Source organism: Brachyistius frenatus, unplaced genomic scaffold (genome assembly GCF_029030835.1).
Source record: "Brachyistius frenatus isolate BFR_SWC_R1_liver_20210118 unplaced genomic scaffold, ASM2903083v1 Contig_7, whole genome shotgun sequence".
NCBI lineage: Eukaryota > Metazoa > Chordata > Actinopteri > Embiotocidae > Brachyistius > Brachyistius frenatus.
Genome location: NW_027210606.1, coordinates 2,530,412 through 2,544,361, shown reverse-complemented (window position 1 = coordinate 2,544,361; position 13,950 = coordinate 2,530,412). Strand labels below are relative to the sequence as shown.

At 41.0% G+C, this 13,950-nt stretch overlaps 2 protein-coding genes across 2 annotated transcripts in view; one reads left to right on the top strand and one right to left on the bottom strand.

The window, feature by feature from the left end:
• Positions 1 to 13,950, bottom strand: part of pvalb7 (parvalbumin 7) — a 40,981-nt gene that overhangs the window by 7,457 nt on the left and 19,574 nt on the right. The gene's annotated exons all lie outside the window — the stretch shown is intronic.
• The window catches only part of ncf4 (neutrophil cytosolic factor 4), a 36,078-nt gene continuing 31,224 nt past the window's right edge, over positions 9,097 to 13,950 (top strand). Inside the window, exons 1-3 of the mRNA XM_069689566.1 lie at positions 9,097 to 9,274; positions 9,872 to 9,956; positions 10,040 to 10,199. Of these exons, the coding sequence (XP_069545667.1) occupies positions 9,252 to 9,274; positions 9,872 to 9,956; positions 10,040 to 10,199 (268 nt within the window). The 5' untranslated portion in view covers positions 9,097 to 9,251. The remainder of the gene's footprint in view (positions 9,275 to 9,871; positions 9,957 to 10,039; positions 10,200 to 13,950) is intronic.

Sequence of the window (13,950 nt, the reverse complement as noted above, 5' to 3'; positions counted from 1 at the left end):
TAATTCAACTCAACATGATACAGAGTAAACATGCTGTTATTGGACTGCTCTTTTATCAGGTCTGCCTCAAAGCTGCAATCGATCAACAGGTTGAAATCTACTGCTTTGTGTTTCCAGCTTTTCAGAAAAGGAAGCGAGACCCCATGGAGGTTTTTCTGACTTGATTACTGTTCATTCTGCAGCTGTTAAAATTGATGTGAAGTCTTTCATGGCTGCCACAGCGTGTTTACAGCTTTTTAATCCATATAGTCCTGCGTGAGCCCAGGTGCTGTCTCAATGGTGTATATATATATATCCATATTTGAGATTGATATTATTAATAATGAATAAATATGGCAGCTTTGTCTATTTACTATATGACACTAAATTGCAGACATCCAACAGGCTGTTTGATTTCTATTTTGTTGTTCTTTCCCTCTCAGTTATGAATGATTGCTATACTTTGAACTGTGCTCTATGGACATCTTGATCCCTGATTTTGACTCGCTGCTAGGATTCGTGACTGCTACGAGGCAAAGTCATGCGGAAGAAGCTGTTCGTTCTTTCACTCTTTTACCCCAAACAACCTCTCCTCATCTTTTCCTGTCTCCCACTATCTCTGCTTTCATCTCCACACTTTCCTAATCTCTGTTTTATGTCTCCTCCCCTTCATATCTTCCTGTACCCTCTCCTTATTCGCTCATCAATCTCTTTGTAGTTTGTATAACTCTTGATCTCCTCCTCTCACCCGCTTTTTTTCTCTCTCTCTCATTCACTCAACTTTTGTCGGGAGAGCATCTTGTTGCCACTTAGTCAAGGTCAATAGAAGAATTTATTTACGGCGCATGTATGAGAGAAAAACAGACAGAGAGTGGGTTGACAACGGGTAATGGGTATTAGTTATTCAACATCAAATATTCACCGTCTCCAAACTTTGTTTAGGGAGCTGAAAATCCCAGCTCACTTTTAGCTTTTTATACTGGCATACTAACTGCAGAGTTTTCTGATCTAACTCCTCTATGTTTCGATTTTTAATGTTGACTGTAAGTCAGAGAGGCGCAATGTAACATGGGGTGTAAAATACCGACATAAATCTGCCCAACTACCCACGCAGGCACCACAGTAATATCATTATATCTGTACCTGTGCTCTTCAGAGAGAACAGTACATTTTCTTACAGTCACATATAAAGAAAATGTAGCTTATTTTAAAGTATTTGAAATATTGAAATGCCCTACTGTCCCTCTAACTACCGCTTCACACACTGGATGGATAAAATAGAGACACAATTAAACTACATTTTAAAGAGTATATATCTGTAGATTTCAACCTGTGTTGCTCAACTGTAGAGAGCTTAAAAAAAAGCAAAATGAAATGCATGTCTCTGTCTCTTCAGGCCGTGCACTGACCCTCTGTTCTCTCACCATCCTGTTCTGAGACTCTCTTAGTCTCCTCCTCTTTATTGAATTACTCCTCATCAGCACTTTCCTGCATTGTTGAAGAATGAAAATGGGAGTGGGGGGAGGGAGGGGGAGGGGGTCGGTCAAGTAGGTAAGATAGAGAAGAAAGCAGAGATACATATGGATGAGATCATGTAAATAAAGTGCTACAATGAATGACAACAGCCGTGTCAAGAGTTTGGTAACACTGAAGACCTGAAGACAAATAATGGCGATAATAAAGGAGTGTGATTGACACGCACCGGGGAGAGGAGAATAAACTCAGTGAACATAAAAGACAAACAATTTTAAATTAGCAAATGATCTAAAGCACTGAAGTGAAAATATAAAAGAGACAATGTAAAAATAAACTGACTGATAATCCCATAGAGTAAAACAGATACATAAACAGATGAAAGATGTACAGAGTGCTCACAGATCAAACTGAAAATAGAGAGGAAGTGAGAAAGACAATGACAGACAGGAAGAGAGTGAGATGATTTACATGTGTTTTTAATGACCAACTTGCTATTCAGCAACAGGTGCTGCATTAAGTCATGGAAGGAGCAGCTACAAGCCACAGCTGTGGATGTGAAGGTGTGTGTGTGTGTGTGTGTGTGTGTGTGTGTGTGTGTGTGTGTGTGTGTGTGTGTGTGTGTGTGTGTGTGTGTGTGTGTGTGTGTGTGTGTGTGTGTGTGTGTGTGTGTGTGTGTGTGTGTGTGTGCGCGAGGTGGATTGATGTCACTGGGATGTCCCTTGTTCACTCACCCAAAGATTAACAGATATTGGCCCTAAAAATAAACACAGGGGAACCCAGTGTGTGTACTGATACGAAGCTCTGTGGAGCATCAGATGTGTGATTGTACAGTGACGACTCAACTTCTCACTGATCTGGTTTGTTAACAGTTAAAACTCACACATGTAGACAGAACTGTGAAAATATTTCTTGCAACACAACTACTGAAGGAGCAGTGGCACGTTGAAGTGTTGTCATTTGAATACTTAAAACTGCTATAGTGCGTATTTCTATATCATCAGTGGATCCGATGGCCTCGTGCTTATTCCCAGGGTTTTAAATACTGCCGTTCTGGTACAGAGATACATGCAAGGTATCATAGCTTTTGGTACCAAATCTCTGTGGTTTGGGTTGGGAAACATTATGGTTTGTGTTAAATGTGACATGGTTGCAGTGTCTTTAAGGATTAGGTCCAAAAAAACGCTCGGTTAGGGTTACGAAAAGAGAGTTTCAGTTAATATAAGTGCTTTTTCACGAGTAACGCGACTTATGTCACATGAGTTTATTCTCATACGTTAAGTAACTTACATAAAATGAATCCACGATGACTTTTGCTTTCTCACGGACTCCAACACGTTGTAGGTCGTGTGTTTGTTCCATCCAACCTTTCCCTTGCATGGATTTCCTCACTCTGTCGACTCTGTCACATGACCTCCTTCTTTTACCTGGATGGTCACGATGCCAAAGGACTCCTTGTGCGTATCTCTCTGATCTCAACAGCTTTGACAAAATGGCAGGGCGGTCTTTGAATAATATTCCCAGAGGATATTGAATAATGTTTTTTCTTGAAATTCCCAGCCCTGATAAATATTACATTACTCCTCGGCTCATAATACCTTTTTCTGATTCACTGTGATTAACTATGTTTCCAGCAGTAGCAGGCTAGTGTTTTCATTAAACTGATAACTACACATGACCTTCACTGCAAAAGTCAGCAGACAAACAAAGGAAGCGCCTAACTGGTGAACATACCGGGGCATTTAGCAGCTAAAGAACCAAACATTCATTTCAGGAGTCTATCAGCTTATAGTTACGAGGATGTTTAATAATGGACTTAACATTTAATGTTACTGCTGCCCTGTTTCTGCATGGGATATGTAAAGACAGTAAGTGACTGTTTGCGAACACGTTCTCAACTAGATAATAGTTCATTATTGCTGCTGCTTTCTGCTGCCCCCTAGTGTACTACAAATCAAATAATGTAGGTTAAGTGTGGCGTAAACTACCTGTTTGACTACCTGTTAGACTTAATCTAAAATATGAAGGGCTCTAATGCTTGACTTGGAAACTGACTCATTTTTGACAGTAAGGGTTTGAAATCTTTGTTCGCACCTGCTCGATTTAATGACTCGACTGCAGCAGCGCTCACAACCTCACCAGTTCAGCTCAGGCCAAAATGCTGCGCAGAGTGGGAGAAGGAAGCCCCACATTTTTCCAAATATGCACCACGTGCACCGATTCGAGTCTTATATTTAGTCCTAACGTTACGGCTGGTGTGTGTGGGAGTGTGTGGGAGATGGTGAGTTTTTAAAGGAATGCACCAAGTTGTGGGGCGTTTAGCCTGTTACGCAGCGAACCTGTTAAATAATGAGATACTACATTCTCCATGTTATCTGGCAAATTCTCATCATGCTGATGGTTTCATATGTGCTATGTTTAGGGACAGTGGGTAACTAGAAATATATCTATATTCAGAAGAAGATTGATGTTTCAATGTGATTGTCTCACTAACCTTTATGACTTTATTTCGCCTATCGTATGTTCTGGTCTTAGTTTATTTGTAATTGTAAAGTATATGGGGACCATGTTGCTCAGTGATTCTGCTCTTTCGATCAGTCAATTGATTGAATCATTGCTTACTTACATGTGATTAAAACAAGTATTACTGAAAACAGAGAATATTCATGGTTAAAATCTCATCAGATGTGACCGGATGTCATTGTCTGTGCAAACAATAAATATATACTGTATATAACGCTCAAATCAACCAGGCAAGAGTACCTTGTTGTCCTTTTATGTCCCCAGTAAGAAGAACTTTCCTTTCCGGATCGAAGAATTTGAATTTATATTTGTTTGAATGGTTTGCAAGACATTTGGGTTAAATGTTTCAACAACATATCAGTGGCTATATTTCCACCGCACCATGTAGGTTTACCTTCTAAAACCCTTTTTGATGTCTTTTGACCTGGTGACTCCTGCAGGTCACATAATGTACTATTTTTTTTTCATTCTGGGGGCAAAACTGTAATCTGTTGTTCATTATCTACACAATATACCGTATGAGTGTTGTGTGTAACAGTGTGGATGCTTTGCTAACCATGCTGAGCCTCTATCCTGTGTTTGACACTGGATTCATTGCAGTCATCTTCGCGTGGTGGGTGTTGTGTTTTTCAAGCAGTGAATTTCAGATGTTGATTTGATGTTTTCCTATCAGGTTCAACTTAAAGCATTACACAACACAAAGGCTCAGTGCTCAGATTACTGCTCTGCTTCAGCCCTTCCTCTTTCTACTTCCTTCTTGATGTCGCCATGGTAACAGGCTGTCAACATGGTAAACGAACCGTGTGTTTGTTGAGACTCTATCAGTCTCACTTCTTCTGTGTGTGTTGTGTGCGTGTGTGTGTGCGTGTGTGTGTGTGTGTGTGCGTGTGTGTGTGTGTGTGTGTGTGTGTGTGTGTGTGTGTGTGTGTGTGTGTGTGTGTGTGTGTGTGTGTGTGTGCGCGCGCGTGTGTTTGGGACCTGCCGGTGTCGGTACGTGTCATTAATGGCTTATTATATTTCATCAGTATACTTTTGACAGTGTACTTCTGTTTCCAAATTATAATACACACACACACACACACACACACACACACACACACACACACACACACACACACACACACACACACACACACACACACACACACACACACACACACACACACACACACACACAGCTCCTTTCACACGTATACACACAATCCACACGTTCTCTTCCACGCACAAACACACTCACACAGGCAACACAAAATCCAGCAGCTGGCCCGACCTTGAAGATAAATACACCCTTGAAAAAATGTTTCTGCAATTCATGGCTGGCGATGGTCTGTTACATGAGCAGCGTTTCACAGGATCCATCTCAGCCTGTGTGAAAATAGATATGAAGTCAATATGTGCTGCACTTGCACAGTTCTTTGTTCTTTGTTTGTCTTTTTCTCACACACACGCACACACACACACACACACACACGCACGCACGCACGCACACACACACACACACACACACACACACACACACACACACACACACACACACACACGGAAACAGAAGAAGTGAGACTGATAGAGAGTCTCAACAAACACACACACACACACATCACTTTCACTTAAGCAAATATTCACAGTTCCTCCTCATACACACTTTTACATTCTCTCTCTCTTTTCTTGAAGCTGAACGTTTTTGTTGTTCACACACTGATGATTTGAGTGTCGCCCGACATGTCGCTGTGTGCAAACATGTGTGGACACACTTATCTCATTGAAAACAGAAAGTCATGTAACACCTTCAACACAGCCGATTTACTGAAGCATCTTACTCCTGTTTTCTTTTTCCCTTTAAGCTTCGTCAGTCTGTGCTTTTCACTGATGGGATTCTTCTGTTGTCATTACAAAACAAACCTCTGTTCAGTGTGGAAGCTGGAAGTGTGATTTGCTGCGCCTTGATATTGTGTGATATGTTAACATAAATAAAAATCCCTCCTTGTTGGCAACATGTTGAAATTCTGAGGCAGAACTTACATCACATACAGAAAAAATATTGAAATAGAGAAACACGATCAGCAACTTTCATGTTGTCTCGAGCACCTATGTTATATTATACCATAAATCAAGGTTGTTCTTTCTCCTTCTCACACGCTCAACCCCAACACACCAACAACTTCACTGACATCTAGTGTTAGAAGTTGTAAGCACCCTAGATGTAAAATTGAAACTGTGTCCCCAGATTTGGATCCACAGTTATTTCCAGTCAGATACGTTCTGCGTCAACAGCAGAAGAAGTGTGCGAGGTCAACACTGATGTGTTTGTGTCAGGGTATGCATGCAGTAACGTTAGTGATTTGGAAAATGCGTAATTTATGCTTCAGATAAAATGAGAAGTGAGAGAAAAGGAATAATGTCAGCACACGCTCCAGGAAAAAGCTCGGCAGCAGACAGGACGCGGCTTAAAGGACAGTGACCATGAGCTTTGAAAACCTTGAGAACAGCAATTGTTATTATTATCACTAACTTATTCTGGGATGCATTTTTGATGAATTAATACACTTTACGTGCCTAAAGCTCAGTAATGTGGCACCTTAAATCATGATCTAAAGTCTGAGGCTTAAAGTAGCCATGATGAATTCAGTTGGACAAACAAGGCCAGACAGACTCTCTGGAGTCGCACACTTAAGGTGGAATCATTTTAAAATGTTATCATCTGAATAATGATTTCCTGATTTCAAGTGTTTATGAGTTTTATAAATGGTCACTTTTATTCAATGCTCCTCTGATCACTATTTTTATACGAACAGGTGCCACTCTTAGTGAAGACACCACAGAAAACGATAGGCCACTTTGCACTTCTGCACTGATTCAGTCTTACAACCACGTGTAGAATCAACAGCTGTTTTCTGCAAAAAAACTTCTGATACCTGCAGCACAAAACACCAGAGAGGTAACGCTTGTGAATTGATGGTGAACACGGTGGAGCATTTTAGCTGCTAAAAAGCCAGATAGTTTCCTCATAGCTAAAAGTAGAATAATGTTGGACTAACAATCGTTATGTTGCCTGAAACAATCCAAATGAATATTAATGTTACTCTGTGTTGCATGTGGAAATACATCGAATTAAAAACAGCTTTATAGGGCAATTATATATCAGTGCTGTTTTCAGCTTATTATGCTGCATCTGAGTGCATAACAATAACTTCTAATGCTTAATTGACACCATTATTACCATTTGTCCATTGTTGCTGTTGCCTGTAATGTACCTCATGTTTATGAGCTTCATGGAGAGGAAAGGAGTGAGTATAAGTGTCCTTCTCAATGATCAGCTCTGCATTCTGCTCTCTCATTTATCCTATGGGCTTCAGGTGTCATACGCGGACTCCTCCAGCCTGCGCTCACATGACCTCGCCGCGCAGAGAGAAGAACATCCTCAAGTTTAAAGAACAGAAGAAGGACGGCAAAGAATTGAAGATATTTAAGGTTCTGCAGTTTCTGTTCAGTGAACAGAGGAGAGACATCCATGGTTGATGGTGAGTGATGGCTCACTCCACATTCCTCCAGACAAGTGTGAATCAGAGTTACTAAAGTAGCTCTCACGTTCAAGTGTTAAGATGGATGAATGAATGGAACCTTTATTGCCGCTGAGGGAGTTTGCTTTGGACAAAGAGCATCAACAACAACAACCTCACACAGACTCTGGCAAAAACTTACTACAACTTAACTATAAATCCACTTTAATGTGAACATTGTCGCAAAGATGAACATGTCATCCAGTGTAGCACTGAAGAGAGACATGTCCATGACTGAGTGGTGACAGAAACATACTATACCCTTTAAATAAAGATGAAATAAAGACTGTGGTCACATGGCAGCTAGCATGTTTGTTCATGAACATATCAATAATTCAGTGATAATTTATCAATCACTTCTGTTGTGTTTTGTCTTTAGTAAGGTGAAGGTGGCTGCATCAAAGGTAAGAAATCGATAAAAAGTCAACACCTTGATTGTTCCAGGTTTCTGTCGTTAACAGCACTTCTCACCAAAAGTGAACACAGCAGAAACTCCACAGCACAGTTCAGTGTTTGTATTCCAGTGGTGCCGCTTTGTTTTTACAAAGTTACAACTGAGATGTACGCTGCAACAGCCTGTGGAACCTGTGGAAGGTGGACAAAGTAGAAGAGCTGATGTACTTTGTCAGCTGGTGATAATGAACGTGATTTACTATGTCTCTGTTCAGGTGTCTCATTCATCTGAAGCACTGACAAAGGAGAGCTGTGCTGTTTAAAAGGTTTCACCAGAAAAGGTTTGATTTGTGTTTCTTGAAAAGAGAAGCATCATAATACGTCCTTTTAGTAAAGGTCACAAGGAGCGCTGCAGTATGGTGTTTACTTGATGTTTCATGAGTAATCACTGCTTTCAGCACTGCAGCATGGCTGTGCCCTTTGTTTGTGATGTAATTTAACAGTCCTACATTGTGAGATGCAGGAGGCTGGAAGAGGCTGCCTCGATCAACAGCCATCTAACCTGTTCACAGTCAAGTCGAATGTGGGAGTTATTTGTTATAAGTTTGGGAGGGTGGATGTGGCAGCGCTGGTGTGCACATACTCAGTGAACTTAGAGAAATGTTTGAAAAATGATCAGTGAAAGGTCAAAACCTTGTGAAGTGCTTCGGAGGTGTTGAGATTTAATGTGAACTAGAGGTTTCTATTTTTTAAATCTGCTTTTAAAACTAGTTTATGAAAAGTGAGTGGCTCCCTACAGTAAAACAAATGCCATTTTTCAGTGTTTTGAGAATCAAAGACAAAAGTCCAGTTGCTCCATATTGTAGGCCATCAGCAAATAAACCCATGCTGCGCTTTTGATGAGCATTTTTTCTGGGGATAGGTTTGGATGAACTAGCTATTTGCAGAGCAAAAACATATCATCAAAGCTATTGCACAGATTCAGTCATCACCTGATTATTAGAGATCTAGTTTAGTAAGATCTCCCCGCTCTTGCCTCACTGAGCCAAATGAGCGAGCCTTTTAGGGAACTTTCGCTTCCTGTTGGCCGTTTCTGCACTGTTGCGCTCTCAGGCATTTTCAGACGCAGTCAATCGGTTTAACGCACGTTGTGTGTGTGTGTGTGTGTGTGTGTGTGTGTGTGTGTGTGTGTGTCTGTGTGGGTGTGTCTGTGTGGGTGTGTTTGTACGTCAAGTCCTCACCAACAAGCCTGCGAGAGGTGCTTTTCTCAGCTCAAAAGTTCAAAGTTTCTCCGCCTGTCTGCAGCTGTCCTCTGTGCGCAACATCATGCAGCACATACGAGACGAAAGGTGAGTGTTTGACAGGATATCGGTAAAAACCCTCTTCTCCAAGTTTGTATCAATAACCGTGCGTCAATCTGGAGTTGTATTATCCGCAGCGTGTTTATTACTGCTAATAAAATATCCCTGCACTGATGTTTTAGATTTATTTTACATAAACTGTTTCATATCACCATATAAATATAAATATAAATATAAATGTTACATCAAGTTACATCAAGGTTCACCTTTTCTGTGGCTTTACTGTGGAGTCATAACACGGTAATGAAACCAGACGCGGACTTTTTTTTTTTTTTTGCATAGGCGCTGAGGTTTTGTTACATAATGAAGTTTAAGACATTTTAGGTTTGTTTTTGCTCTCATCGACGCAAATCACGCAGCATTAACAGCCTTTTATTTGACATCTTGCACACTCAAGAATGAGTAAAAAAAAAAAAAAAAAAAAAAAAGCCTAAATGTGCAGGTGTAGCAGCCTCAGGTGGAAGTCAGACATTTCTCACTGTTATCACGTTGTTACATAATTTTGACGGTAGCCTTTTCTTTTTTTTAGTACAGGAAGTTTCTGTTTATAAAATATCAGACCTGCAATCTCTCTCTGTTACTTAGTGACTTTGAGCAGCTTCCAGACGACATTCCTGTCAGCGCCACCATCGCTGACATCGAGGAAAGCAAAGGCTTCATTGACTACTTTGTAAGTATAATAAAAACGACCTCAAACTTTTAACTGAGCCTTTCGTACACTAACCTTCAATCTGCATCTGTTTTCTCTCCCAGAAGTTTGTGATTGAGGTGAAGACTAAAGGACACAGTAAGTACCTCATCTACAGGAGGTACCGACAATTTTCCAACCTCCATCAGACCCTCGAGGCTAAATACTCTCCTGGAGACCAAGAGAAACCAGGTCCCAACACCTGCGTCCTCCCTTCTCTTCCAGGTGAGTGTGTTCACAGCACTGACATCTGCAGCGGTATGCAGACACCAAATTCACGGCGGTGTCCGATTTCTGACTGTTAAGATCCGAATTTGCCAGAGGCCTACAGCTCAACACACAATTCATTCCAATCTTTAATTTCTGATGTGAATCTTTTCACGCCTGACAGGCGGGAGGAAATCTCTGACCCAAACTATGCAAACAGTCACGGCCTCTGATTTCCAATTTGGTTGAGTTGCTTTTCCTGGCAACACGAATATTGTGTGATCACAATAAACACAAAAAGCTAACCTAAAAGAGAAGCGCATTTGAATATGGTGGTTTGTATTTCTTCAATACGGCTCAGCTCCTGCGGTGCCATCTGTTAATAAACTGAGTTAATTCCCTGCAAATGCACATTCCTGCCAGATCACTTTGAAATGTCGACGGTGCAGTATTGTTCTGCTGCGCGGTGTTTGGGTATGTAGATAAAACTCATGGATGTATCGATCCTGCTGGACTTCCTGTTCTTATTTAACCTCTTTTCCTTCACATTGATACCTGCGGCACGCCCCCTCTAACGCAGCATGTTTTGGTCAGAAGAGTGTCACATAACCCTGCGGTTGTTTGGATGATTCATAGAAGTGAGTTAATCCAATTTTTTAAGGTCAATTATATTGTGTATTGGGTTCAGCACACATCCCAAAAGTGCAGAATATTATCATAAAACAAGGAGTGTTTGTGTTAAAGCTACATCACATGTTGTGGTAAATAAGGATGTTATTAGCAATCATTAAGAATATTTATTCTAATAATGTTGGTATGTTTTTTTGTTTCGGGAAAAGAGAGTACAATTGCCAGGTCTACTGTAATTACTAGTTTGCTGTGTCGGGGCTCTGCTGCTGACTGAATACAGTAAGAACTCTGTACGTTACTGCATCCTCCCTCTCGCCACTCTGTAACCTTCACCTTCAAATGCATACCCGTCCTGCTCTGCTTCATGCATATTGAGAGCAGCAGACTGAGTTTATTGTGACAGCTGGTTGAGTTTTCCTCCCCATTGGCTACAAGAGCTGAAACCCATTGGAAGATGGTTTCAAAAGCATCAACATCTCCTGTGTTGGACAAGGATTTGCTTTTGTCTCAAAGTATTCGGAGTGGACTGAGGCATGATTGGATTTTTTAAAAACACATTAGCTGGAATGGATATTGCAAAGATTAATTACTGTTGTGGCCCTCACAGATTTGATTACAATTTAGCCCAAGTTGGGTGTGAACTCTCTTCTATGCACATCCAATTCTATTTAAGCCACAAGGCTGTTCTGATAACATCCGTTCCTGCATAATAATATGAAGCTTTAGCATGAAAATGCTAAATTATAAGCCTGGTTCTCCTTTGACATATCTGACAGCTGAACAGTGGCATCTACTCTCATTCAGCTGAATTCAAACTGACTAAAACTTGTATTCTGCTGAAACCAATGACCCTTATTTCTCTTCTCATAATGTTTTTAAGAACAGCACCTGTATCTTTTGACACAACTGTTACCGAGTGTCATGTTTTCTGGCTAAATGTAAAAAATTCTGCCTTACAAACTTACACCAGGCATCATAGTGCCACTGAATGGTATAAGCTACAAGGTCAGTGTAAAGCTTAATATCCAAAGACTGTAATAAGTAAGTATAATCCACAGTGACTGACATTCAGAATAGTCAGGAAGGAGCAGATGGATTGAAGGACAGATGAGTGCCACAGGGAAAATACAGAGACTTAGTGGAAGTAAAAGTGCCATATTGAAGTGGAAGGCTTTAAGGGAGAGATGGGAGATTCATCTATCTTTTCATTTGCAAGGGCTGATCCTGGCTGGGTACAGATGGCAACAGAAGGAGATGAGAACCCAAACTCCTTTTTCCAGAGTAACCAGTGACCAAATCGGAGATTTAAGCTCTCCATCGTGCCCGCTTTTTTTACACATCTAAAAACACATCTAAACTGAGGCAGAAAGATACCTACCCACCTTAGCATCGTAGTTGGCTGGTTTCAGCACGAGGTAGCTGAAAATTTCAACCCAGTATCACATCAAAGCGTGCAATACACCCATCAGTCCACTACACCATACTGTGTCAGTGTCACCAGTTGCCTTGCCTTAGTGTTAAACACCACGTGGTTAGGGTTTGACACCAACAGTACTTGGTTAGAGTTAGAAAATGATTTCCTCAAAGAAATCCACGTCACTTTCTCACGGACTAAACCTGGACTCCTGGGTGGAAGACCTGGGTTTGATCCATCCAACCACCCCCTAATATACTCCCAGACATCAGCACTTTTGTTCTTCATCACATGATCTCCTTCATTCCTGGTTAATCGTGTATGTGCTTTTCAAACTGTGGAAGTGTGACACTGATGGTATCCTCTAATGGACTAACAAGTGTACAACACGCTTTACTGGGCTGAAAAGTTGATACCAGGTTCTTCAGGATCACTGATGAACAGATGCAACTTATCTTGGCTGACTATTCTCCAAGCCTTTACTTAAACAATTCACCTTGGTCGCAATGCCAGTTTATGAGTTGTATGTTTGGTGTCTATGATCAACAACATCCTTCTGTTCCCGTTGAAATCTTTTCAAACTTCTATCATAATCCTTCTTTTTTCTCCATCATTATCATCATTACCTGAACACAGATGATAATAATAATCTGAATTTGCTTTTTTATAAATGTGAATGGCAACATGGTGACTATCCATCTGCTTGGTAGGTCAACTTCTTGGCACTACATGTTTCTGTCAATGAGCACACTGGGTTCAGCTGCTGACTTCTCATGGCAAGCTGCTGGTTGCTGCACCTCAGACAGCTTGTTTTACCTTTCAGTCAGTATATACCCTGAAATAGTTGTGGACAACTTCATCATACACGTTTTCATTGTAGGAAACCATTTTAGATCGTTTATTTTTTTTTTTTTTATGAAAGTCATTGCTTTAAAGCTGACTGCATTTTACAAGGGTCGATCAAAAAGTTAAAAGACTGCTCCTATTGCACGTGAACATTATTGAGCACCATGCTGTGGACGGAGCAGGGAGAAGCTATGACCTTTGTGAGGAAGTATTCCACGTTTCGTCACTTGACCAACATCAGCGCCACAGTTACACACATTTTTGTTAGGGCTAGTGCGTGACCTTTGTGAGCAAATTTTACACACACTTTGATGTGCGTGCTCCGCTTTACTTAAGGTTGTGCGGCGAAATCATCGTGAACACGCACTAGCCCTAACAAAACTGTGTGTAACTGTGGCGCTGATGTTGGTCAAGTGACAAAACGTGGAATACTTCCTCACAAAGGTCATAGCTTCTGCGTGACCTTTGTGAGGAAGTATTCCACGTTTTGATTCCACGTGGTTTTGATTCCACGATGATTTCGCCGCACAACCTTAAGTAAAGCGGAGCACGCACATCAAAGTGTGTGTAAAATTTGTGAAGAAGCATGGTGCCAAATCCGGTAAGTAGCGGGGGTGCAAGAACCTCACTTGCTTTCAACAGGTGTTGAGCAAGTGCAGTTTCATAATGGAGAGCCAAAGTGTCATTCTGCCACAGTTCAGGTCATTTGGCCGAATATTTACGCTCGGAGATCTCAGAAATTTACAGTGGAACTCAGTGGCAACAGTATGACCGTGTGGGAGAAATTAACAGTGCACAACCCCACGAAGGTCAAATAAAACTCATTTGGTTGCGTTCCTGACCTAAGGTGCCTTGTTTGGTGTTCAACAGTGACATTCT